The sequence below is a fragment of the Excalfactoria chinensis genome, chromosome 1, assembly GCF_039878825.1.
Source record: "Excalfactoria chinensis isolate bCotChi1 chromosome 1, bCotChi1.hap2, whole genome shotgun sequence".
Taxonomy (NCBI): domain Eukaryota; kingdom Metazoa; phylum Chordata; class Aves; order Galliformes; family Phasianidae; genus Excalfactoria; species Excalfactoria chinensis.
Window position 1 is genome coordinate 3,601,161 of NC_092825.1, and position 27,793 is coordinate 3,628,953.

General features: G+C 42.0%; 1 protein-coding gene across 1 annotated transcript in view; it reads right to left on the bottom strand.

The window, feature by feature from the left end:
- ITIH5 (inter-alpha-trypsin inhibitor heavy chain 5) overlaps window positions 1-27,793 on the bottom strand; it is a 46,652-nt gene that overhangs the window by 7,243 nt on the left and 11,616 nt on the right. The window contains exons 6-11 of the mRNA XM_072359133.1: window positions 23,536-23,705; window positions 22,892-23,008; window positions 7,488-7,659; window positions 4,545-4,854; window positions 882-1,435; window positions 464-514 (exon numbers count right to left, since the gene is read on the bottom strand). Of these exons, the coding sequence (XP_072215234.1) occupies window positions 464-514; window positions 882-1,435; window positions 4,545-4,854; window positions 7,488-7,659; window positions 22,892-23,008; window positions 23,536-23,705 (1,374 nt within the window). The remainder of the gene's footprint in view (window positions 1-463; window positions 515-881; window positions 1,436-4,544; window positions 4,855-7,487; window positions 7,660-22,891; window positions 23,009-23,535; window positions 23,706-27,793) is intronic.

Consider the following 27,793-nt stretch of genomic DNA (forward strand, 5'->3'; position numbering starts at 1 on the left):
TGATCTGGGCCTATTCTTCAGCATTTAATCATGACAAGAATGTAAAGTAGAGCTACAGAAGCAATGGGAAAATAGTAGAACAATATAGAATTTTCACTTTTTTTCTTCTCCAACAACATTGTCATGTTTCAACAATATTAGGTTGTAAATATCTAACATTTTTTGACCAGTACTATTGCAGAGAGAGAACACGCTTCCCATTCACTAACTTACAGTATTTTCAAACACAAGGATCAACTACTGCAGAGCAACTACCTTGCTGTGTTTCCCAGCACTTATCCTCATTCTAGATGCCCTTTGTTTTTTGCTTTTGTTTTCATTTTCCTCCTTACTCTGCAGGCTGGTAAACTGGGTATTGGCTGGTTTTATTGGGATGGTTACACTGTGGGGGTATGCAATTGAAGTATCTATAAATCAACTGCTGTTACTGTGGATTACAAAGATCAGGAAAACTGGCACTGACCTGAGGTTTTGGAGATTTTAATTCTTTGCTTATCTTGTTGCCTGCGTATACCTGGGAGTGAGAAGAAAAGACTGTTACCGAGAAGCAGAAAAAGCTATAGCATACTAAAGTTCCCAAAAATTTACTCAAAGAAATTATGGGACATATTATTGTAACTACGTCAAGCTTCATTCAGAACACCAGATTTTCTTTTGTAGTTTCTAAAAAGTAGTATATGCTTCCATGAGGTGAGCTGGGTCTAAAAGGTCTTGCTCAAGGTCACCGAGCCCACAGTTAACAAAATCAATATGAAAACCACAGTTTTCTGTTCACCCCTCCTCAACTGTCTAGATCACCACTGTTACCAAAGTCAGCCATGAGAGATTAACCATGTGAAAAAAAACTCTCTCACCAGCACATGGTTACTTTCACCTCATACCTGGTGGTGCCTTGTGTCCTTGCAGGCTCTGCAACTTTTCACCAATGCCATCAGTAGAAGGGCTGATAAGCTCCTCATGAGGTGGTTCTGAATGGAGCCCAGCCTCTCTCATCTTCAGATAGGTGAAGGGAGTTACAAAATTGTAAGCCAGGGCCATTGACTTTCCTTTCTCTGTCAAATATTCTCTCTCCTGATTGTCATTACTCTTTAGGCGAGAGTTAAGCAGTTCCTTGATGGTGAGGTAACTCCATGCCCTCTCAATGTAATTTTGATCACCTCTGCCATCTTCCAGACCAGGGACAGCTCTGATGTCATTCGTGCTTGGCAAGTCAATAGCCACGTCTGTTTTGAGGAGGATGTATTTCTTGGAGTTGCTGGCAGTCACCTCCACGTGGAGGCTATCTGAGGTGCGGTTGATAAGCTTGCCAGCTATTATAATTTCAGAGCCATTGAAGTAGTTGGGGAAGAAGTTCTGAGTGACTTGCTCCACATCGTCTTCAGGGTAATCAATACGGATGTCAGAGAGGAGGGGTGTTCCTATCTCATCATAGAATCTGAAATAAAGATACATTTTTCACTGCAAGTACTGCATGTGACTATATGCATACACTTTTGCACTTATACGTAGCCAAGGATACAGGCAGACTAACACATCTCCCAAGACTTTCAGGAACAGTTAGAGCTACCAGACCCCAAATTTAACCATCACTGGGCTCCCAGAAGCAGGAGAGTCTGCAACTCCAAAGGTTTTCAAAACTTGGTGGACAAGGCCTTGAGAAACCTCACCTAAACTTGAAATTGGTTCCTGAGCAGGATGCTGGATTGCATTACCTCCACAGGTGTCTTTCAGCCAAAGTTATTCTCTGCCCTTTTTTAGTTTTCAGTGTTGAGCAGACATCTAAACAGACTCACTGCAGTTTGTTCAGAAGCATCCCAGCACGATCTAGCAGTCACCTAACTTCCTCTACAATTCAAGAGCTCCATAAGGAGATAACTCTGTCCACTTACATATGCTTATTAAAAATAATTCTTGGTTTCTCAGGCTCACAGAAAGCACCACATTTATCTCAAAACATACACAGAAAACATGCTGTTACCTGTAGCTTTCTAGTGGTACTATGTGTGTTATTCCAGAGCCAGAAATGATAAGAAGCTGGGCCTCCAGAGCTGTAGGGTATCTGAACCCAAACTCCTGCATTACTGGAAAGAGCCCTAGTTATTACAGTTTGGGGTGATCAGTGTGGGATAAGCAGGAATACTATTTTAGAATCATAGAATCCTTAGAGTTGGAAGGGACTCTTAAAGGCCATCCAGTCCAACTCCTTTGCAATGAACAGGGAAACCACAGCTGGATCAGGTTGCCCAGGGCCTGATCCAGCCTCACCTCGGATGCAGCATCAACCACATCTCTGGGCAACCTGTTCCAGTGCCTCACCACCCTCACTGTAAAAGACTTTTTCCTTGTATCCAACCTAAATCTACCTTCATTAAGATTGAAACCATTTATCCTTGTTCTATAACCACAGAACCTGCTAAAGAGTCTGTCATCTTCTGGGGAACCAAAGGAAAATATTTCAAAGGACTGTAGGAATCTTTACCACTAAATAAAGGAGGCCTGGATATCCATGCTACCTTATTGTTAATATTTTTTTGGAGCAAGCAATGGCCTCCATGGAACCAGAGAGTTTAATCCTATAATGCTTTGTTAATGTGTCCTACCCCACTTCTAAGAATACTCTGTTATACAGGCCAGAAAGCTTTTACAAGGGGTCAAGACCTGGGTTTACAGTACTGTGTTTTTCCTGCAGCAGTGTGCTTTAGGAGGATCTTTCCAGGCTGCTCCAAGAATGCTAGATTTCCTATTTAAATGTTAGCCACCACATCCCTTGGCAAATTATTTCATCCTGATTTTGTAAACAAACAAGGAGCTGGCTTCAGCCCTCCATTAGTTTAGTTTAGCATTTATTTTTCACATCTGCACATACAGATTGTTGGAAGGCTGACTTGCACTTTATATTTTATTCTCTCTCAATAAGAAACCCGAGGCCTAAATCAGTTGACTTTCTTTTAAAGTCTCTCTGAACAATCAGCATCTTCACTGTGGAGGCCCTGACACATTTTAAAACATGACTGAAGTAAATCTTTGAAGTAAATCTCATGTTTTAATGCTGCAAAATTGCTCCTAAAGTATAAAAAAAAAATGGTGGAGTGAAGGATACAACCAGTCTAATACAGCGCAAGGAAGTATCTGCATGAAAATAAAAGCCACCAAAATAAGAGCACAAAAATCAAAAATGACATTGTTATCCACATAGATTTCCTCTCCACCAGTGATTTGAATTGGCCTCCAGTAAATAATTCTACTTTTTCTTATACATTTGGCACCAAATGGGTTTGCCATCACAGAGCTTGATAAACAGCGAGTTGTTTATCAGATGGAGGTGTTTGAACAAGTACTTGCTATGCTGGGTTTCTGCAGCCCATCAGCAGATCCTTCATTTGCCAGGGAATGCCACTTACTATCCAAAATACATGTTTGGAGAAGCAAATGACATGGGTGGAATGGCAGATGGGTCTACATTGCCTGATGTTTCAGACAAAGCCATGGTACCTTTATGCAATTCCCCACTGGGGTCTTCCCTTGGACTACAACTGATGACACAAGAGAAACATGATCTTTAGTCCTCCTACATGTTGAGGATTACAAGAAACCTGTTGGGAGTTTCAGTTACAAAGAAAAATGAGGGAATGAAATGACTACATGATCACATCAAGAATGACCCTTCTGTTTTTTGTTTTGATTTCAAAGTAGTATATTCTGGAGTTTGGGCATGAGGTTAGCTTTTTTAAAATACAAAGAAATAATTTTCTCCCCCAAATTAGTATCTCCATTCCTAAGCCCCTCTATGCTGTTTAGGTTGACAATGTAAAGTGATGAATGCATCCTTTTCTCCCTCTATCCACCTGGGGAGAGATTACACTTGTCTTTTGTCTCTCCAGGTTTATATGTCTAAAAGAGTGTTCTAAATTAAGGGAACGTTCTATGGGGCTAGGAAGCTCCAGTACATCTCAGAGTTTCTTCTAGGAAGGAAACAATTTCTGGATAGAAAGAAACTTGCAATCTCAATTTCTAAGTATACTCCGTGTCTTTTATCCAGAGTTGAGCCTCAGAAAAATTCCTGTCTCTTGCTATGTCTCCTTAGAGGATTTCCCTCCCATGATGCCCATAGAAATTGATGCAGATATCATTGAATCATAGAATCGTTTGAGTTGGAAGGGACCTTTAAAGACTGAACAAGGACACCTACAGCTAGATCAGAGTGTTCAGACCCTGGTGCAGCCTGTCTTCAGGGATGGGGCATCCACCATCTCTCTTGGCAAACTATTCCACTGCCTCACCACCCTATCATACAAAAACTTCTTCCTTATATCCAATCTGAATCTCTCCTCTTTTAATTTGAAACCATTTCCCCTTGTCCTGTCACAGCAGACATTGCTAAAGTATCTGTCCCTTTCTTTCTTGTAGCCTCCCTTTAGATACTGAAAGATTGCCCCAGAACCCCATCTTGTCCAGGCTGAACAGCCCCAACTCTAAGCCTGTCCTCACAGGGGAGCTGTTCCATCCCTTGGATCATCATGAAGGACAGATAAAACAGAACAAACCCTTTCAGGTGGCTGGCTGCATCTTCATCCTCCTGGAAATGCCTCACCATGCCACAGTTCTCCAGTGCCATCCTCTCCAGCAACTTGTAGTCCACGTCATTGCCAATGCCAATGGTGAAGAGGCAGAATTTATCACGGATGGCATCCTTGGTGTTGCTGAGGATTTTGGATGACTGTGTTTCCCCAGCAGTGGGCCGCCCATCCGTGAGGAAGATGATCAGAGAGACGCTTCTGGCATCAATGTTGTTCTGAGCAATGTAATCGTTTAACAGCTTTGCACCCGTCTGGAGAGCACTATTAATATTAGTCCCTAGGAAGGCACAAAAAAAAAGATCAGCTCATTTCACCTTCTAAGGGCAGTGCAAATAATTTCCCTATGCTCCCTTTAGTAGAATGGGAGCATCTCTGTTCATCAGGATGCTCCTTTTTTTCTGCACGGGGTTGCTCTAGCTCTTTAACTCAGCTCCGCTCTGCAAGCACCACTTTGGGTAATCTACTTATACTCATAAATTAATTTACAAATTGCAGCTTATTATGTGAAATTATTGAATCCTTGAATGTCTCAATGTACAACAATCGATCAGCCATGGTAAGCAGAGTCACAGTCCATACTGTGCCCTGCCAGTGCATACAAAAAATGGTTAAACTTAATTACGGGTCTCTCCCAGATGGTATCTGAACTAGGAAAACAAGTTTGTCTGAAGGGCACAGGACTTGGAGAGACAGAGAAAAACCCTTCAGATGGGAACACAGAACAAGTGGTCAGTTCAACTCTTCAAATGTGAGCAATGTCCATAGTTTAAAAAGAAGAGAAATGGCATTGTTAGTTCAGAAGTTTCACCAAACAATTTCCTATGAAAAATGGTGCTGCTTGAGGTGGAGAGAAGAGAAAATAAATGAGAGTGTACAGGTACATTAGAAGAATAGCTGTGAAAAGAATTTGAGCCTAATGCATGTTCAGAAAAAAAAGGGAAGCATTTAATTTCAACTGCATCCTCAGAGCTACAGAGGACTGCACAAATACTTTGCCATAATATTTTGTTCCTACTTCTCTGGCGTGTGAGTATGACAGCAGTGTAAGCACAGTACATGCTTTGTGTCTTTGATCTGTGAGCCAAAGTGCATTCATGTTCACAGGAAGATATTCAAGCCACAAGCATATTTATAAGGAAAATGCAGAGTTAGCCAAAACTGAAGTACTGCTGGCCTGTAGTGGACTATCACTGCACGTTCCTGTTGAACCTCAGAGTTAATCATTTCCTTTTGCTTTTGTTCTCTGTTAGGTTCACGGGCAAACTCATCTGTCCCTGCACTTTGGCATTTCAGTAGTAGAAAGCTTTGTACTCTGAATTTAGTTCCACTATTGGTAATTGTTTAACTGGGCAGGTCCCTTGAGCACTTCCTAAACTCTTTCCCTCTTAATACAAACAGTGTGGCCAACCATCCTGTTTTCTGTGTTTTTCCATCAAAGCGTTTCCTTTGCTAGGAGTGGTCACTGCTCAAGGGCAACTATAGGAAGACCCTGTTCGACCTTCAGCCAGATGTGATCTTTTGCATGAAGAACAATTTGAATAAGTCATTTTGCATCTCTTTGTCTACCTGCAGAGTCCTCCAAAGCCAGGACTTTCTCTCAGAGAGTGGTGGGTACCGGAATGGCTGCCCAGGGAGGTGGTGGAGTCGCCGTCCCTGGCAGTGTTCAAGGGGTGTCTGGGTGAGGAGCTAAGATATATATGGTTTAGTGGTTTGTTGTAGCTACTGTAATGAGAGGATGGTTGGACTAGATAATCTTGTAGGTCCTTTCCAACCTTGTGATTCCATGATTCCATGATGGGCACAGCAGCCAAAGTATTCTTGATTATAAACCTCAATGTTTCATAGAATCTTAATGTAGTTTGGGTTGGAAGGGAACTTAAAGATCATCTAGTTCCAACCTCCCTGCCATGGGCAGGATTACCACCCAACAGCTCAGGCTGCCTGGGGTTCCATCCAACCTGGACTTGAGCACCTCCAGGAATGGGGCACCCACAGCTTCTCTCGGCAGCCTGTGCCAGTGCCTTACCACCATCTGAATAAAATATTTCCTCCTAATATCTAATCTAAATCTCTCATCTTTTAGTTTAAAACCATTCCCTCTCATCCTATTACTATTATACTGTATGAAAAATTTGTCTCCTTCCTGTTTGTAAGTAAGTTCCTTTCATGTACTGGAAGTCCACACTGAGGTCTCCTTGGAGCTTACTGTTCTCTAAGATGAACAAGGTCAGCTCCCTCAGCCTTTCATTTTTTGGGTTGGTTATTTATTTATTTATTTATTTTAAATTCTGCTGCCCATAGGAGAGAAGGAGAGGAGACCATTGATTCAAAATCATGCCCACTCTGGGGCCTCCTGTTCTTTCCTCATTCCTGACAGTAAGGTACAAACAAAAAGGGACAAAAACTTCTTGAATGTTATTAGGACTGCTCCTTATTGTTCATTAGAAGGTAGAGAGTCAAGAAGGAGAAAGTACTATGTAAGGAACCATCTCTTGCAGAAGGTAATCTGATAGCCCAGACTGGCTAGTCTTTGGGGTTCACATATCAGACAAAATCACATGCCTACTTTTAATACAGGTTTTCAGAAACTCTACCAGTCCTGTATGTCCTTTATGGCAATGTTTTCTTTTTCCTGTGTTCTTAAGAAAAGATGTTGGGAGCCTTCCCCCTTCCACATTTGAAAGAATGGGCCCAATTTGTTTTATGAAGAATATCAGATCTTATAACCAGCTCTGGGGACAGCTGCCCATTATATAAGCTGGTACAGGACACATATCCTTCTGTCATCTAACCCTGAGCCAAGATAGGGAAGAGGCTCCCTTGTCCCATGAATAAATACTAATTTGTTTTTTACTACTACATGCTACAGGGGAACTGAATTCTGAATAGCAATATTAATCTTATTCCTACCTCCAGTAGGTGACATGTTATGAATGTACTTTTTGGCATCTCTTATGTTATTTGGGGTAACTGGCACCAGCCGATCTTGCTGCCAGACTTTTATTCGGTTGGAAAAGCCAATGATATTGAAGTGGTCTTCAGGCCTTAGATCCTGGAGGATTGTGAAGAGAGCTTCTTTGGTCTGAAAATAGAAGAGAAAGAAGATCAGTAGGTTCAATGGTCAGTGCTCAAGCAGGCAAGACTCAATTCTGAAGACGTTTACGATCATGCAGATGTTTCTCTGTTACCAGTTTGGCTCATGAAGACATGCCCCTGGAATAATGGATACTGGATAATGTTAAGTAATATCAAAAGACTTCTAGATTTCTTCTAAAGCCTCCTAGACTTGAATTAAGATGTAAGTGGCACATGGCTAAAAGGGTTACTTAGAAGTTCAAATACTTCCAATTATATCAAGGATGCATACGCCTTGTTCATAATTAGGGTACTGATTGGCACTATATTCTCCAATGAATAGTATTAGCAATTAACAAATGTATAAGTTAATACATTCAAATGAATAATAATAATAATAAAAGAGTCCTAACTAATTATTGCTGATTCTACCTGCTAGTCAATTTGGTCTCAGGTATATTGTTTTTCCAGCAATATACTAACATCATATAGTTCTGCTGTTTGCCATCCCAAGCAAATATAGGCATCCAGACAGAGAAAAGCTGGTATCAAGCTGAGTTTGTAGTGGGAGAAGTTAAGGTTGGGAGAAGTTAAGGTTCTTGTGTTATAGGAAAGACAGAGCACTGTGGTTTAGCCAATAGGAAGAGTGCAGATGTGTTCAGCCTTCCCACTGTGACCAACTTTGATGTATCATCCAGTCAGCTGTGCCTGCATGGAGACAAACTTCATCTTATTAAGACCAGCTGAGAGAAGATGCTCCCTGTCTGTTCAAACATACCCTGTACTTATATGCAAAGCACATGAGAGGAACATGAGGCAACAACTGTAAGCAGGGGGATCAGCAGCTTTTCAGCTCTGCCCATTTTTGGCCATCACTAAGCCTTTGATATTCCAAGGAAAGGTCTGTGAGGAATAATATGGTGGACCCAGTAGCACTTAAAGGTTTCTCTCGTGCCTATCAGAAAAATGCATGAAGGATTTGTCCAGAATTAATAGAAAGAACAGTCAGGATTGCTGGAAACCAGATGTTTCTAGGCCTGATGTTGCTATGCAAAGACAGTTTGGAAAAGTTCTCAAGGAACTGCTCAAGCTGTGCCATCAGCATCCCTCTGGATTCTGCATGGAAGCTGATGATGCAACTGCAAACAAATTACCCACAACAGAGAAATCTCTAATCCTCCCAACTGTTGACTTGGCTTCCAGCCTGAGGTCCATCTGAAGTTAAAGGAAATATTTCCCTTAGCTTCCAGCATTTTGGAGCCATGTCTGAATTCCTCCCTGCCTGCTTCTGTCCTCCATGTATGCTTTTTTCCCTCTAGGGATTGCAGGATTCATCTTCCTAGTAGGCAAAATCATTTCTCACATATGAATAAAAGGACAAAGCAGCCATCATATGGTGGAGAAAAGGATGCTTGTGTTTATCACATGATAATGACTGTGGTCTATTAATTTGTCTCTCAAAAACTGGAAACAAAGTAAGCAGAAAGTGATAATGGAAAAGCTTCTATCCTGCATCAGGTCTTCATTTCAGCCTCTGCTGAGGAAAAGTTTGGACAGGATAGGGAGCAAATGAGACCACAGCAGCTCCTTGTATACAACCCCACAGTGTGGACAGGGGAGGGAAACAGGCCTAGAAAGAATAATTTAGTGGGAAACCCCCTAAATCTCATTAGCCATACTGTAGCTCTGGTTATAATTAACATCACTTGACATTTCCCTTTTCAAAAGGCCTTTTTTTGGTTGTTTTCAAATCTGTCAAATTGCACTTTCCTCAGAGGGATTTATTGGGCCCAAAAAGATCTGTTTTTTTCTGAGAACAAGGCGAGAGGAGGATAATCTTTCTTTGGCCTTGTCATTGAGAGACGCTGTCTCACCTCCAGCGTGCACAGAAATTCCTTTTGACATTCTTGTCTGCATTCAGCCAAAAGAAAAGGAGCGGCAGCACAGTCTGTGTGTGCACATCACCCAAGCTAGAACTGCTGAAACGAAGCAGACTTTCCTAGGAAATGCAGCACTTCTCCTCCACACCCTCACACAGGATCCAAATGCGGGGTTGGGACCATCATACTCTTTCCTTTTTGTCTCTTTTTTTTTCATTTTTTCTTCTTTTCATTTTTTTCTCTTTTTTTGGTCACAGTTAAGCTGTTTCCATGGAATTTGAGTCAGTTTTTACCAGGGAAACATTCTAACATCTATCAATGCATACAAACAAGCAACCCAGATTCTGGCATCTTGAACACTGTTTGCTTCTTTAACTTCAATTAAAAACCCTTTGATTTCATGTAATATAGATAGACACATATACACAAACTTCCTTATACAAGTGTTTATGCATATGGTTTTGCTCCAAAGCAAGGAGAATATGAATGAGGCCAAACAGTTCATTCTCATGTAGCTTTTACCTCATCCTCAGTAAAAATGAAGGGTGGGATTCAATGTTCCCAACTCGGTCATCAGAAAGCTGGGCGCTTCATCTAAACCCTCTCTAAGGCAGAAGGAGATACCTCCAGAGAATAATTTATCCCATCTGTTTTGGACAGGTTTTAGGATGGGCTGAGTCATCGTCTGGAAGTGCCTGTCCACCAGCACTGCATCCAAGAGGCTGAGCAGTGCAGCTATAGTGAAGGTGAAACTTACCTCAAGACCTAATCCTGTCCAGTTCTGAGCACCATGGAGCTAAAAGGGGCTGAACTGGCTCTCCATGTCTCCCAAAGTGCTCTGAATTGCCTTGCTCATGCTGTTTGCTTCCATCTCTCCTCCCAGCTCATAAGGATCATAGAATCATAGAATCATGGAATGGCTTGGGTTGGAAGGGAACTCTGGGTTGGAAGGGACCTTACAGATCATCAAGCTGCAATCTCCTGCTGTGGGTAGGGTTGCCACCCACCAAATCAGGCTTCCCAGGGCCTCAACCAGCCTGGCCCTGGACACCCCCAGGGATGAGTCTCCAGATTTATCCTGAAAGCCCTTACAGAGTGGCAACACATGCTTTGCTGGCCATATCCTTCACCCATTAACACACTGCAAGCGAGACGTGTCTTCCTTTTGGAGGGCTGGATACAGTTCAGGAGTAGTTTGCTGGCAGGCAAGTCAAGCTTTTAACAGGGAGAATTTCTTGGTGAAATTGCTTGAAATCTTTAAATACATTGCAATGATTGAGTTCTCTAGAGGCCCAACCCTTTGCTCCAGTCTCCCCAGCCTCCAAGAGAGGATTTAGAGCTCTTTGTTCAAGGAGTGCCTGGCAGCGGCTTCACTCTAGACACAGCAGCAGGTTTCTTGTTCTGGCCTTGTATGGCCACAGCTGGAATCTCTCCTGTTTCTGAGCAGCCAAGGAGTGGGATTCCCAAACTGCTCCATGGATGGGGTCTTTGCACTTCCATTCCCGCCTGGCCCCAGTGAGTCACTGCACTGAAATGCATACCAAAGGCACTCTCGCCTGCAAGGCAGAAAATTAACTATTTCTTCACTGATGAGAGTCAGATCATTCTGCCACGGCTCAGCAGATGATGCTGATCTCATTCTGGGGATAAGCTGAGCATAGATCCAACCCACTCACAGTGGGGAGATCCATTTCAAGAGTCCAATATTCTTGTACCAGGTGCTGTAAAGTGTAACACTTTTCCCAAAGTGTCTGCCCGGCTAGATGCATATTTGTGTTGAGGACAGAGCAAGGATTAAAGAGGGACTGAAAATAGCAATACTGAGCAGTTGGAAAAAAAAAGGAAGGAAGGAAGGAAGGAAGGAAGGAAGGAAGGAAGGAAGGAAGGAAGGAAGGAAGGAAGGAAGGAAGGAAGGAAGGAAGGAAGGAAGGAAGGAAGGAAGGAAGGAAGGAAGGAAGGAAGGAAGGAAGGAAGGAAGGAAGGAAGGAAGGAAGGAAGGAAGGAAGGAAGGAAGGAAGGAAGGAAGGAAGGAAGGAAGGAAGGAAGGAAGGAAGGAAGGAAGGAAGGAAGGAAGGAAGGAAGGAAGGAAGGAAGGAAGGAAGGAAGGAAGGAAGGAAGGAAGGAAGGAAGGGAAAAGACATGTTTTGAATCACGAGTTTCCTCTTATTTCCTTCCTCCCCAGCCCCCAATTAGTATAGATGAAACTGAGCAGAGAGGTGGAGACTGAATTGCCATACTAGTATATTTGAGTCAAGAAATGGTGATGCTGACTGAGCTGTTAGTACAGCTGGAATGTTGGGCTTGAAACAGCCATATCCAGGGCTATATCTGGTCCAGATCTGGACCAGAAAAATGATGGTGTAAAGCTGGGTGACAACGAGTAGCTGGAAAATGATCACAGTTAATGTCTGTGCTTTAGAAGTGATGAGAACCTGAATATGGGTTCACACTTACGTATGTGCAGGTCATGTCTTCTCAAGCATACAAGGTCAGAGATGATCCAGCTCCCAGCCATCATCCTTTCCACTTCCATTCTGATAACTGGACATGTAACACAACTTCTCCTCTTCTAATTCTTGCTATGGGTTCTTACCCATATTTGGGGTACCATTATTTCTTAGCCATTGTTTGGGTTCTTACCCATTATTTGGGGCTGAGATGACTCAGGACTGTCACAGGTTGCCCAAAGATGTTGTAAATCTTTGAGACATCCAAGGTCAGGCTGGATGAGCCTCAACATCAGCAGGGTAGAGAACTCCCTGATCTACACTCCAGCTGCCACTTGTAACCTTCCTATCCAGCCCCTGGGGCTAGCTCTGCTTAGCTAAACATTGGAGGAACAAAGTATGGGAAAAGACACACTCCCTTGGGGCAGCTGAGAGCCTTTGGCCCTTTCTTGGGATAAAGAGCTGCCTCAGAGACATCTGGGATGATGTCAGACCATCTGGGCACCTTTTAGGAGGAATATGAGCCTTGGTGACATTTCTCCCACAGTCTGTTGGTTGTTTGAGGAGCAGGGTGAGGGTGAAGTCTGGCTACCCTGGAAACTTGCAGTTCAAAGGGAGACAATGTATGGTTGTTTGATGCCACAGAACTGACAGACACTGGCTCTGCGATGAAGCAAGCACACAGTTCAAACACCTCATTATAATGCATGTCCCAGGCTCACATATTTAAATTTTCCATTGCCTACGAGCATTTGTAAGTGTTCCATCCCAGTCCTACATCCTCTATGCAAAACCTTATGCCAGCCCATAAAAATCAAAAGACTTTCAGTCCATGCTGAGTCCAATTCGGTACAAATAACGGGTGTTTCTGGCACAGCACTAACTCAGACCCTTCTGGAAATGACTTCCAGATGCAGAGAGAGCTCTTCTCAGCACCCAGCAAGCCACTGCCTCTGAGCAACACTCAGTCATGCCCTGCATGCCCAAATACAGCTGGCATCTGTCCTCACAACAGCATGACAATGCAACATTGGAAGCAGTGATAGCCCTTTTCCAGATTTCCAGCCAGGACCAGGGAACTACATGGGCTTGAGATCAAGGAGGTTGAAGAACATGGACAGCAAAGAGGAAGGCATTAACTGAGGCTTTGGAGTGTGTCCAGAGAAGGGCAACAAAGCTTTGAAGGGTCTGGAGGACAAAATTTGACAGTAGTATCCTGTATTGAGCTAAAGAGATCACAAATACCTCAGTACTCTGTGACATATCTACCCATTACTTTGGAATCTGGGTGCATCATGACCTTTATGTTGTCCTTCCGTATCACCTGAGAGAGTCTGTATTTGACAAGAAAGCTATGTCACAAAACACAAGCATGAAGGGATTTAGAAAGCCACAGCTCTGCCCAGTAACTTGTCTCAGAGTGCAACAGAGAAGGGCTCAGAAACCAGATCTACATTAAGGAGAAAAGTACAAGTAAATATGTTGTTTGGCAATGCACAGTAAGGAAGCACAGGGAAAACAGATCTGGCCTTTCCCTCCCCAGAATCCTTCATGTTTTTCTTCATGATGTTCCTTTTCCAAATGTGAACAGGCAGCCAATTGAAAGCGCCAATGGTGACTTTTCCAAGATGTTTCTAAAACAGAAATACTTGATCCGTTTGCCTATGGTCTATCAGAGGGATTCATACTGTGAGGTCAGGAAAGGCCAGCATGCAGGATGCATCTGAAGTAGTTCTGTTAAGGCCAGAGAAGGTACTACAACATACTTGGTCTGGGATCCAGTCTGGAATTCCAGTAGCCAAGGGAAAAGCAGTGGGAGCACCACTGTCATTTTAGAGGGAGGAGCTGATATGCCAAGTGAGAAAAGTCATTTTGGCAGTCATTCCTACTGAGGTTCGATGCCACTTCTTAGGAGGTTCTGTTTCTTCTATGGACTATTTTCTTTCAGCCTACATAATGCAAATCATGTGCCAGTTGTCAGCAACAAGGATTTCTGAACCAAAAATGGGTTTTAACCCAGAAGTGCATCACTGGATTGTTTTGTCCTCCTCTGTACCCCTCTTAGGGGAGGACAGTCTGCCCTTTCTTCCTCTGCAGGGAGTGTCTTACAGTTCAGTGACTGAATCTCACCCCCTCCCCAACAATGTATCCTTGTGCTTTCTTCCTGGCAGACACTGATGGCGTAACCAAGGAAAACTCCTTCACAATTCTAGACAACAAGCATTTTGTTTTATGCTGATGCTAGCATGTGAAGAGAGGGAGTTTGCTTGTAGAGCTCTGGACAATAAATGACCGTCTCTAGTGCATGTACCAGTCTCTTAGCCCAGATCATCATAGATCCCTTGCTAATGAACTGAATGTTGCTGACTCCCTGTCTGGTCTTAGAAAAGGTTCACTGCAGGTTCTCTCTGCAAAAGAATTTCTCCATCATTAGAAGGGATTGTCTTTATTGCCTATTCTATCAAGGAAATCGTATTGCACCACATCTGCTCAGGGTACTGAAGTAGTAAATTCCTGTTCGTTGGGAACTGTACTCAAGAGTGTGGACAAATTTAGCTGTCATTTGGAGGTTCTGCATTTCTGCAGCACCCAATAGCACGGTGAGGATAAATACGTGAAAAACTGCAAGATGATCTGATTTCTCAGCAATTTGGGTTTCATGCACACAGAGGGCAGACTAGTTGCTAAGTCTTTGCAACCTGGCAGCGGTGTTGAGGATATAAATAAATGTCTGTATAAAGATTTAAGGAGGCAAGCTCCTATCAGTACCATGCATCATTATTTCAAGCCCTTATCAACAATGCAGTATGGATTACACCTGGAGCAGTAAATGTTCCTGTATAATTAGTCAAAGAGAAATGTTTGAAGGCTGCCCCACTGTACCATGCTGAAAAAACTCCATGAAAAACAATGGGGCTAACCAGACAGACAGACAGACAGACACAGCAGCGTGTGAAGACCACAGTCTTGTTTTGCATTTAGCTCATTTTAAGTAGAGTCACATCACGTAACACTGCAGTTGGACACTCAAACGCTCCCCCGTCAGCTTGACAAACAATCTCCATGGAGCTAGAAGCAAAAAGGTCAATGCCAAGGGGATAGTACCCCATGCCCTCAATACAGACTTTGATGCTTCTCCCTCTGGCTCTGTCCTCAGAAGATGAAATTAGTGCATTAAAATCATTCCAAGAACTGGAGACTTTCATTCCCTGCCCCGGTCACAGAGATCAGCTGTGCTGGGAAGAGCTGATATGTCCAAGTAGAGGTTGACAACAGCACAGGCCCTGGGTTTCTGCAACAACTAGCTGCTACCTTTCATTTATCCATGAAACGGAGTGCTGTACTTCCACAAAGATGAAGTTATCCCTCCAAAGAGATACTAACTCTGCAACCACTTATAGACCTTGTCCTTTTTTCTTCAGCTGTGAAACTTCTTACTTTGTGATGCATCTTCCTTATTTTCATATCAAATGACAGTGATTGCTTGGAGAGTGATTGGTTGGAGCAATCTCTGTTCTTTTGCTCAGGGCTAACACTGAACAATGTAAAATCACTAAACAGTTATTAAAAGAATAAAAATGGTAAATTCACCTTCCCCGGAAGGTCCCAGGCAGTTATTTCAGAGCCTTGACTGTTCTTTACAGTTCAAGACAGATTGTCCCAGTTGGGCAATGCCTACAGTATGTACCCCGTAATAGGGTGAAGGGGTATTAACATGGAAATAGCAGTGTTGCTGCAAGCAGTGTTAGACTAATAGCTCTTGACCAAGATCAGATTTCTTTTAGACTCTGAGGCTCTTGTACAGCCATAAGCCCAGTCCGTACAAAACTCTGCAAGGAGACAAGCAGAGGCAAAGAAGATAATCCACCTAATTTCACATAGCAAATTCATGATGAAAACATGAATAGATACCAGCTCTGACTCACAGGTATTGCTACAGCAAACAGAAAACACAGTTCTGGCCTGGAAAGGACCAGAAAATGATGTTGTCAATCCTGAATATCTGAGGGCTTCTTGCTCTGACACTTGCTTTTTTCTTTGTGTGACCCTGTCATTATTGATAAGTTTTAGAGTTTTTGAGAAGTAGATTGAATAATGTTGCATGACAAGTATTTGTACATTTTTGGAAGGTGGGAAGTCAAGGGCTATGTGGGTCTGACAACCTATTTAATGTAGTGGTTGCTGTATTAAATATCCACATCTAAAGAGAGGAGTGAGATAACACTGCTGTTGTGCATTCCTGAGTAAGTGGCAGCTGCATCAATTTAGTCCGTGCTGGATACAGCGCATAAAGTTCCTCTGCTTTAACTCAGATAGTTACTTTCTAATGGAAGTGGGAAAGCTGACAAATCTTTTCTCTTTGTAGAGCTTTAAAATCACTAACGGTTTTAATTAGGATTAGCATTTTTTCCAGAGTTCCCTGGTGGTTTAAGGTTGTTCTCCTGGACAGCAGCCATTATTTGGACTTGCAGTCAACAGGCCCATAGCCAGCTCTGCAGCAACCAGCAGAAATAAATGGAGCCTGAAGTGAGAACATTAGGTGTTGAGGTGCTTGTCTGCTCTCTTTCCACCCTGAAACTGCTCAGAGAGAGAGGCTGGGTGCTGAGACAGAGGAATTTAGGCCTCCAAAGGGGCTCACATGGTGTGGGTCATGAATCAGGGGTGCCAACAGTGTTCCTTGGTTGGATGCAAGCAAATAAACTGAAGCAGTTGCAAATGCACAGCAGGTCCCAGCTTCATTTGAGTTCCTCCTAGCACAATTAACCTCAAAGAGAGTTACAGCCTGGCACACTACCATTGACAAGCTGCCAGGCTTGTGATGTAGCCAACTGCTCAACTAAGTGTGTGGGCATTTGTTGCCTGTGGGAAAAATAAGGTGAAATTAAGCCATGGTTGAAACAACTTCATTTTACCAAGTCTGCAAAACATCTGCAAACCCGTCCTCTTGTGGGCACATTCATAGCTTAGAACACGCCTGATGTGTAGCACTAGAGTTCAGGCTGTTAAGTCCTTTTTCACCATGCTGTCTGAAGCTGAGGATAATCATGGCAGTTACAAGGTGGTGAACCTATGCCTGGCCCATCTTTCTCCTAATTATGCCACTGTAAAAGTGAAATGTCCTCCAGAACAAAGCAAACAAAACCTCTAAAACAAGAAGTCCCATAAAAATTAGGTCAGATTGCTCACATGATCAAATCATTTGGCTTCCTGGTAAAGCCTGCAGATACAACCTGTTCCTCAGACTCCTATTGAAAGCAACTGTTTCACACAGAGCTTACTTCCTCTCTGCAAAGGAAGAAATGAAGACAGGAACAGGCTGCCAATGGCTTGTATCAGGAATGGTGTGGTGAGCAGGACTAGGGAAGTAACCCTGCCTCTGTACTCGGCATTGGTTAGGCCTCACATTGAGTACTGTGATCAGTTTCAGTCACCTTAGTGCAGAAAGGACATTAAGGTGCTGGAGCAGGTCCAAAGAAAGGCTTGGAGATTATACCTTATGAGGAATGACTGGAGGAACTGGGGCTGTTTGGTCTGGGGAAAAGGCGGCTGAGAGGAGACGTTATTGCTCTCTTTCAATATCTGAAAGGTGCTTACAGTGAGAGCAGGGCTGGTGTCTTCTCATGGGTGACAGGTGATAGAATGAGGGGAAATGGCCCCAAGTTGCACCAGGGTAAGTTTAGGTTGGATGTTAGGAAACACTTCTTTACAGAAGCGATTGTTAAGCACTGGAAAAGGCTTCCCAGGGAGGTGGTTGAGTCACCATCCCTGGATGTGTTTAAAAAACATTTGAAAGTGGTGCTCAGGGACATGATTTAGGGGAGGGCTGTTAGTTAGGGTAGTATGATTAGGTTGTAGTTGGACTCAGTGATCTTTAAGATCTGTTCCAACATGAGCATTTCTATGATTTTATTCTATTATTCCAATTCTATTTTCCTTTCCAGTGGGACAACAATAATAACATGCAGTCTTGAACACCTGAACATTTTTTTCATCATCAGATTCAAGGGTTTTCTCTTCCTGAACTTCATCTCTCTGCCTGTGCTATAAGGTGAGTGTCATACAGACACAGATACTCAGTGGAGAAGCTGTAACACAGCTGAATTCACTAGACATTACCAGAGTTCAGAGGCTGTGAAAACCAAAGGAGAAATGCATGCATTACCTAGTCTCCTACACAAAGCTAATATTTACTCAGTGATATAGGGTTCTGAGGGAGATGGCTGATGTGGTTGCTGAGCCACTCTCCATGATATTTGAAAAATCCTGGCTGTCTGGTGAAGACCCTGGTGACTGGAAAAAGGGAAACATTATTCCTGCTTTTAAGAAAGGGAGAAAGGGTGACCTGGAGAACTAAAGGCTGGTAAACCTCACCTCTGCTCATGGAAAGATCATGGAGAAGATCCTTCTAGAAGCTATGTAAAGTCATGTACAAGACAAAGGTGATTTGAGACAGCCAGCATGGCTTCACCAAGGGCAGATCTTGCCTGACCCATCTGGTGCCCTTCTATGATGGAATGATGGTTTCAGTGGATAAGAGAAGGGTGACAGATGTCATCTATCTAGACTTCTGCAAAACCTTTGACGTAGTCCTTTCCCACGTTCTTCTCTCTAAATTGGAGAGGTATGAATTTGAAGGATGTACTGTTTAATGGATTAGGAATTGGTTGCCTGGATGCAGCCAAAGGGTTGTAATCAATGTTTCTGTGTCAGGGTGGAGGCCGGTCACAAGCGGTGTCCCGTGGGGGTCAGTCTTGGAATCACTGCGCTTCAGCATCTTCATCAGTGACATAGATGATGGCATCATGTGTACCCTCAGCAGGTTTGCAGACAGCACCAATCTCAGTGGTGCAGTCAATACATTGGAGGAAGACCATCCAGAGGGAGCTGGACAGGCTGGAGAATTGGACCTATGTGAACTTAATGAGGTTCAAAAGGCCAAGTGCAGGGTGCTGCACCTGGGCTGGGGCAATCCCTGGTATACAGACTGGGGGAAGAACTCCTTGAGAGCAGCCCTGTGGAGGACTTGGGGATCCTGGTAGATGAGAAGCTGGACATGAGCCAGCTTGCAGCTGTGCTTGCAGTCTGGAAGGCCAACTGTGTTCTGGGCTGCATTAAAAGAGGGGTGGCCATCAGGGAGAGGGAGGTGATTATCCCCCTCTACTTGGCTCTTGTGAGGCCCCATTTAGAGTACTATGTCCAGGCCTGGGACCCCCAGTACAGAAAGACATGGAGCTCTTGGTGCAGGTCCAGAGCAGGGGCACTAAAATGGTCAACGGGCTGGAGCACCTCTCCTGTGAAAAAAGGTTGAGGGAACTGAGCTTGTTTGGCTTAGAGAAGAGAAGACTCCAGGGAGACCTCATTGTGGCTTTCCAGTACTTGAAGGGAGCATATAAACAGGAGGGGGAACAGCTGTTTATAAGGGTGAATGGTTTTAAACTGAGACAGGGGAGGTTTAGGTTGGATATTAGGAGGAAGTTTTTCACACAGAGGGTGGTGACGCACTGGAACATGTTGCCCAAGGAGGTTGTGAATACCCCATCCCTGGAGGCATTCAAGGCCAGGCTGGATGTGGCTCTGGGCAGCCTGGTCTGATGGTTGGCAACCCTGCACACAGCAGGGGGGTTGGAGCTAGATGATCATTGTGGTCCTTTTCAACTCAGACCATTCTATGATTCTATGAATTTATAATTCCATTATATGAAGGAGACGTCTCAGGGGTCTTTGTTTAAGGTGATCAACCAGTCCCACTATGCATGTATGCAACTAGGTCTGGATGTCTTGTTGCTTCAAAGGCTGAAATATCTGAGAAATGTAAGGAAGGTGCAAACACATAAAAAATCACATAGGAACTAGAAAAGCTTGGGAGAGAAAACTAGAAATAAATTTCTTTGTAGAGCTGCAGGAAGCATGAAATACTGAGCCTATTTGAGTCGTGTTGCTGTTAATGTTATGAAGGGAGATAAGTGAAGATTATGAAATCTTGAATTGCTATGGAAAAGAGTGCACAGCTGATGTTTCTCACCCATGCTTTTACAGCCCTAAAAAACTTTGCCACAGTTTCCATAGCTGACCTGAATGACTTCTCTTTACAAGAGTCCAGTGTATTTCTAGCTGATCATGCATGTGACTCAGCAGACAGAAATGAGGGAACACCATCCCACAGGAATTCCCAGCTCACTATACACTACCACATATTACCACAACAGCTTTAGGAGTCTGAGAGAAAAGGAGGCATTTCCTCTGCTCAGAACGTTGATAATATAACAAACATCTTGATAGCAACAACTGGGTAAAAAGGCCACTGAGCAAACAGAAATCATGGCTTTGACTGGTTTACCAAAAGACACCAATTGTTCAGTCAGTCCCAGATCCTGGGTATTCCCTAGCTAATCTGCAGTTTGAGTTGGAGTATTTGTTTAGGTTTTGTTCGCTTTGTTTTCTTTGATTGTTTGTTTATGACTTAGGCCATAACCTGATGAAGTTTTGGGTTTTCGGAGCAGTTAAAATCAGAGGAAGATAAATGTTTACTGAACATAACAGTGTTTCATAACATACCCATAGTTCTCTATTAAAAAAAATGTATCTGAGGCAACAGGCAAAAAGTTGAATACACCCTTGACAAAAGACCTGGCTAGACGCATCTCTTGCTTCAGGCTTAAGAGGTATTTATTTCTACTTAGTTAGCCTGAGATATATGTATTTTTATCAGTAGGAGCTAGCTAGGCTATGAAGCAGGCCTTCAAGGGTTAATCCCTGGTCATGTTTCTAGTAAGTATAAGAAAAGAAAAGCTAATTAGCTCAGGAGGAGAATAAAAGTTTTCATAGTACAGGGTTGATCTGCTGACCCAAGGAACAACTTTGTGCAGCTCACCCCAGCACCAAGCCCTACTGAGTCCTAATCTCCATGGTTCAGTTCTGTACTCCTGACTGCTTACAGCATGCAGAGCTGGGTGCATTTGGGTAATATCTGTTTATTCAGCAAGAGAAGGCTTGTCATTTTTCAGCAGAATAACAGAAAGCCAAAAGTCAGGCTCTGTCCAGAGGAATTTATAGTGATTCAAAGGCATCTTCATTCAAGACCTGCTTCAGCACAGTGCTAGGTGTGTTTGTTAACAGCTCTCTTCTACTCCAGTCACCGGGGAAAGTAATTAGGAACCATAAAAGTCATTTTAGTTTAAAGTAGAGATAATTTAATTTAATAAAAGCTACAGCTTCTAAATGAAGATTTATGACCATCATTGAAACCAGATGGTGAAGATTTTAGCAGAGATAGAAAGGCACAAACACCCACAATGTCCTTGATCAAAGACAGAAAACTGTCATGGAATTACCATAATTTGTGTCCATGAAGGACATTTAGGCTAGTGTTAGTGGCCAAGGGAAAAAAACAAAACAAAACAAGAAATCCCACAATGCTTCAAATAACCACAATTTCCTTATTTTTCCTATCACTCCATGTTCTAGGCAGGTAACAAAGGAGTCTGAGTGGACTTATAGAGCTCCTTAACTGAAGAAGACATAAGCCTAAGCCATTAGCCTTCAGTTGTTCTAGTAGGGTTATAACATGACATCCATGCAACCCTCATACTGGTGTCTTAGTATCATAGAATCATGGAATCATTTAGTTCAGAATAGACCTTCAAGATTATTAATTCCATCGATCACCAGACCTGCCAAGTCCTATCGCTGAACCATGTCCTTTATGCCACATCCACACAGCTCTTAAATACTTCCAGGGATTAGGACTCCACTATTTCCTTTGGCAGCCTACTTGACTACTCTCTTTGTGTAGAAATTCCTCCTAATAAGTAATCTAAACATCTTCTCAAGCAACTTTAGATGCCTTAATGTATGTGAGAAGTCATTAGTAGATAATAAAGTAGAAGGCAAAGATACAGGACTTTCAACAGAAAGAAGCCACCTAACATTTCCATATCTCGTAATTGTGGAGCAAGTCACTTACATTCTTTGCTAAAATGCAAGAATTTGTATTATGACAATTCTGATGACTGACTGGTAACAGGAATGATAGAACCACAGATCAAAGATTTATAAGGATTTAAAATATTTAAAGCATTTAAATAAATGTGTTGGTTTTTTTTTTTTCTAACTTAATATATTGAGCATTTAGAAACTAAATAATAACCTAACAACCTTAAATAGTCCAGACAAGTGTACCTATGACTCGTGTAACACTCCATAATTTTTGTTCCAGATTTAAGTGTTTCATATTCCAGTTAGATTAGATCTGATGGGTTGATGGTTGGATTAGATGATCTTAGTGGTCTTTTTGAACATTAGGGATTCTACAACTCTATGATTGTAGTTTGGACTGATAATATCATGCTGAGGAAAAGACTATTCCCCCAGACATGGTACCTTTTCCAAGTCATCTAGTTGGATCCTGGATTGGAACTGCAACTACCCAGTTCAGACAACTGAAGAAACAGAAATGTTCAGACACCAGGCTGAATCCTCCACTTCAAAGGCCAGTTTTAAGCATTGATATTATGGCCTTCAGTTTGATATGTTGACTTATGTCAAGATCTGTGACCTGGGAAAACGTCTGAGAATTGCAGTGAAAGAATCAGATTCTCAAACAGAGCGAACTGACTTTTCTTTCAGAACTCGTTGAGTCATACATTGTTTTTCCAAGGGTTCTGTAATGTAAAGACAGAATTGTATTCTCTCTGCTAAGATGGACACAATGGTTTGCTACATGAACTTTTCTGGGAATTCTCCCTAATCTGCCTCTCTTCAAAATGTACAGCATAGAACTACCCAGCAAAATCTTATCTGTTCAGTGACTTTTTATGCAGAGTGATGAGGAATCCACCTGGTAAGATGAAGCCTGAAACAAGTTCTCTACAACCTTAAAGTCAACCAGTCTATAACACATGCAAGGACTCACCTGCCTTAGTTTTGTTCCCACCATAGATGCGCTGCTGTCAAGGACAAAGACAACATTCTTTGGCAAGGGAGGTAGATCCATGGGTGCAAAGTAGTGTACGAAGTACCCATTAAGAATCTGTAGAAGAGAAAATGAATTTAGGAATGAAGGAAAGATTGCGATTCAATATTCCAGACACATTGTTACTGGCTGAGCACTCCTGATCTTGCTTTCAGTCTGTGTGTCTGCATTGCAGAATGAGCTCCCTTCAGTGTCCCTCTTGGTTCTTGTCCCCTGTTAATTCACAGTGGGGGGCTACTGGAACTCTCTGCATCTCCTTGCATGGTGGACACCGGTTTTCTTCCAAATACAGTAAGGACAAAACATATGTACTCAGGGATCAGAATCACCACATACATGTGGGTACCTGGCCCTATATCCAGATGCATGCAGCCTATATATTGAAAAACAAATACATAAAAGAAACTCAGTGATGAACATCCTTTCTTTTATGTCTATCTTGTGGTTGCAAACTTAGCTGGACTTATTTTAGATAGTTTTTACAAGTCTTGGAAAACATTTGCTAGGATATATGGAGTGTGCAAGGCAGTCAAGCCATTTCAGGCATAGCTAGTAAGATGGAAATGATCAGCCATGTGAAGTACCTGAATATCTCCAACACTCAGCTCCCGGTTGACATCGTATCTGACTATGAAGTCTCCCAGAATGCCATTTCGGGCAATCTTGGTTTGCTCGACAACATTGGGACTGAATGTAACTTTAGCTAAGGTTTTTGTTTGTCCAATCACGGTAGAAGGAGGAGGAGAGACATCACCTGTTGAGATAAAACTATAATATTACAAGTTTTTCCTATTTTCTTACATATATCTAAGCACCGCACACAGTGTAGTACCATGAAGTTAGGTCTACGAGCACAGTTGCATGATGAGATTAAAGATTCATCTCACCAATGATAAAATAGGAACTTAAAAACCCCTATTCCAAGATTGACATGTTATCAGGGATGAAAAAGTTTATTCGGTATTTCTATGCTCACTGCTTTTTGGAAGTTGCTGAACTCAAAGGCCAGATATTCTCTGTATGACTTCTAATTACTTCCTCTGAATAATACGCATCCAGCTTCAGACACGTAGGTGATCTTAATACCAATCAACTCAGTCTACCTAGAATGCAGATCCTATACCAGAGCTCCTTTCAGACAATATATGATTCATTTGACTTGTTCAAACATTTCTTCTAGGATATGAATCATACTGCAGTTTTGTCTCTACAGATTATAAAGAGATCTTGAGGCGACTTGTTCAGATATTCTATGAACTTGTGAGGTGGGATTGATATGGCTGATGGCTGATATAAGTGTCTGTGTAATGTCTGCAAATGAACAAGTCACCTTAGATCCCTTTATGTTCAGCAAAAAGCTGAGAGTGTAGTCACTGTAATTTCAGTCTGACTGACTGATCCAACACTTGCTAGTGCAGTCATGCAAACAGCATCCTGGAGATGTAACTCATGCTAATATCTTAGAGCTCTTCTGGAGTTAATGGAGACAGACATGCCTTTCAGAGGGCATCTCAGAGAAAGACAATATCATTTTCTACAGTGATATATGAAGATTGTTTGCTGTCTCTTTGGGTGGTCCTCGCTGTCTTTTTGCTATGCACAAACCTACTAAGTATATCTTTTATTCCTGTATCCAGTATTTCTCTCCAAGGGTTCCTATAATACTGTCATTGTAATGAGTAGTGGCATTTATCCACCTTTTTAAAGTGCCTTGAGCAGCATTAGAAGAACACAACATGACAGCTGTATGCAAGACTGAACATCATCCACCTCACATCCAGATCCCACAGTGATTTACAAAATCGGATACATATGATTACGTCCATTTAACTAGTGGGAAAATGGAGGCATGAAGCGGTTACATGACTCTTGACTTCTCACAGGTTGATGTTTATAGAAATGACAAGAATAGGGTTCTTGTGCTTTTATAGAATGGTTAGGTAAAGCTGTGATGTTTACCCTAAAGCATTATGTACAATCTAGACTTCTCCAGGCAAAGACATGAAATTAAGAGTCATAAATCAATAGCACTCTAAGACTTCTTTTCCACATTCATTTGGCTTTTGTTTTATAGCTGTCTTGGGAGTCTGGGAGCATACAAGAGCATACTACATGGGCAGGAAAAGATTTCCTCTTCAAGACCAATTTCTACACAAAAATGATTGGAGGATTACGATTTGGAAACAAACTCATCAGCCAAATTCTTGACAAAAGGAAGGTGAATGGCAGTGAATTACTCAACTTCAATAAAGCCAGCAGTTAATTCTGCATCATGACGGTAGATTAAGACTAGATATTAGAAAGAAATACTTTACTGTGAGGGTGGCGAGACACTGAAGAGGTTGCCCAGTGAGAATATGGGTGCACCCTCCCTGGAAGCATTGAAGGCCAGGCTGGGTGAGGCTTTGAGCAACCTGGTCTAGAGGAAGATGTCCCTGCCTATAGCAGGAGGATTCTAACCAGATGATCTTAAAGGTCCCTTCCAACCAAAATCGTTCTATCATTGTATGATTCTATGGCTTCTCTGACTAAGCCATTTGTAATTCATACATCCCAAAAGAAACTTGACAGTTCTCAGCAAATGCATATAAATCAATTCAGGATGCAAGGGTCAAATCTTAAAAGGCTTATGTTGTGACTGCCCAGAACTTTGACATTTACTCTACAGTCTGTGTACAGTTCAGAGTTCTCCAGACAAAGAAAATTCATAAATCACTACTTCTATAGGATTTTATCTCCCTGGATTTGGTTTTCCTATTATAGCTGCCCTCTTGTCTAATGAATCAACATATGCAATATGTTTCTAATACACAATGCGTCCAATTTGCTTGTGTTGGCCTTCCTGGATTTTCAGCCTGTCTTCTGTCACTTCCCAGGCCCCATTTAAGTGACAGAGTACAGGTTGTTTTGTTTTGTTTTTTTTTCTTTTTTCTTTCCATTTGGATAGAATAAAATAAAATAGAAATAATAAAAATAGAATAATAGAAATCAGCTCTGGAAGACAGGCTATCTAAACCATTCCATGCTCCCAGGCTGAATCTCTTCCTACTTATTTTTATCACATGATCTGGAAATACTACAGACCTCCAATAATGAAAGCTCAATACCTGCCCTTACTAGCCCTTGCTAGAAACTCAATTTTTCACTCTTAGGAATATTTTCAATGTCAAATTTACACTTTTATTTCTGTATTACAAACCTGAGTTTTTTTTTTTTTTTTTTTTTTTTTTTTTTTTTTTTTTTTTTTTTATCTTTTCTTTTGACATAGTAAGAATAGTATTTCTTTTCTGCTTGGAGCAGCCTTGTATGTCTTTGAATACAATTACTATGTCATTCCCCAGCTTTCTCTTTTAGGCAGCACTTAGTATCTGAATCACAATCACTCTCTCTTGTTTACTGGCCAAATTCTTTTCAGATAAGTGACTGGGAGGAGAAAATGTATGAAGTATTGCAGAGTTCAAGGCATGGATGAGCTCCAAAGACCTATGCTGATCCATGCACGTGTTGAGGTAATTAATAGTCTTAGGAGAAATTCTCCACCAAATCCAGCTGAAGTAAGCAAAGCAAGTAAAAGCATTTTTCATGTGAAAATATAGTCCCCACATGATGAAAAGTTAAGCCAAAATTATTTTGGAAACTGGCAGAGTAATGAATAGAACTCAAATGCAAAGTGGTAGCTTTCAAACAACTGTGATAAGAAATAAAAACCTTCCTGCAGTCTAGAACCTTCATAGAATCATAGAATGATTAAGTCAGAAAAGATTTCTATGATAATCTAGTTCAACTGACTTTAAAGAGAAACAGAGTCATCTTCAAGCAACTTGGTGTCACCCTACCCAAGATGATAGCTAGTTCTCACACCACTGCTCTGGAGGAAAAGGATAAGTATAGTCAGCCCCGAGGATTCTGGGTAGGACATCATCCAGAAAATGGCTTCACTCTGAGGTCACCAGAAGTGTCCAGCATCACTGACCTCTACATCTCCTGTTTTGGGCTTTGAATGTAACAGAAGCAAACACCTGCACAAGCCAAAGGATTATGTTCCAAAACTCGTGTCTGTTATCTTCCTTTGGGAAAAATACAACTCCCAGATGGAGCTGTGTATGAAGGAATCACTGACAAAAGAAATATCCTGGAAAGACCTGTCATCACCTTGTCTCTACTCCATATTCAGAGAGGATGTACATAGCACTTTCTTTGGCCAAAGCACAACTGACTTTGCATGAATACGTGGAAAATCTGGAACCAAGTCCAATCATCTCTGTATCTTGGGCTCTGACAAATAAAAATGGGCAGAAGGGAACTCTTTACTTCTATGTCAACTGCTACAATTTCTATGCTATGTCCTTAGAAGTCAAAAAAAAAATGCCATTCACTCTGTCACATCAAGGGGCATTTTCTGCCAGTAAGTCTTAAAGTATTTTTCTCTTCTATTAATCACAGACTGTATGGATACTAGCAGTTTGGCTAGGGTTGAAAGTGCAAACTGTGAGTGAACATTAAACAGAAAACTGTTTTTCAACTAAGCTTCCTGCATGGGGTATTGGCTCTACTGACAGCATATAGAAAGCACAACAAATGTAGGACAATTGGTCCATGAAATATGGATCAGCCATGTCTCATCGTTGGACCGTCTAAAGGCTTGTGTTTGTTTTCACATTAGTTTTACTGATGGTCTCGGGTATTTGCATGTCATATGAACAAGAAGGCTTTGCAGGGACTAATAGCTTAGATTATTTGCTTTCTGGATCAAGCTGAAGAGATGAAAATAGATTGAAGTATGGTGGATTTCAAAGTGAAAACCTCCTTGCCTTGAACTTGCCCTCTCTAGGAGTATTCTTG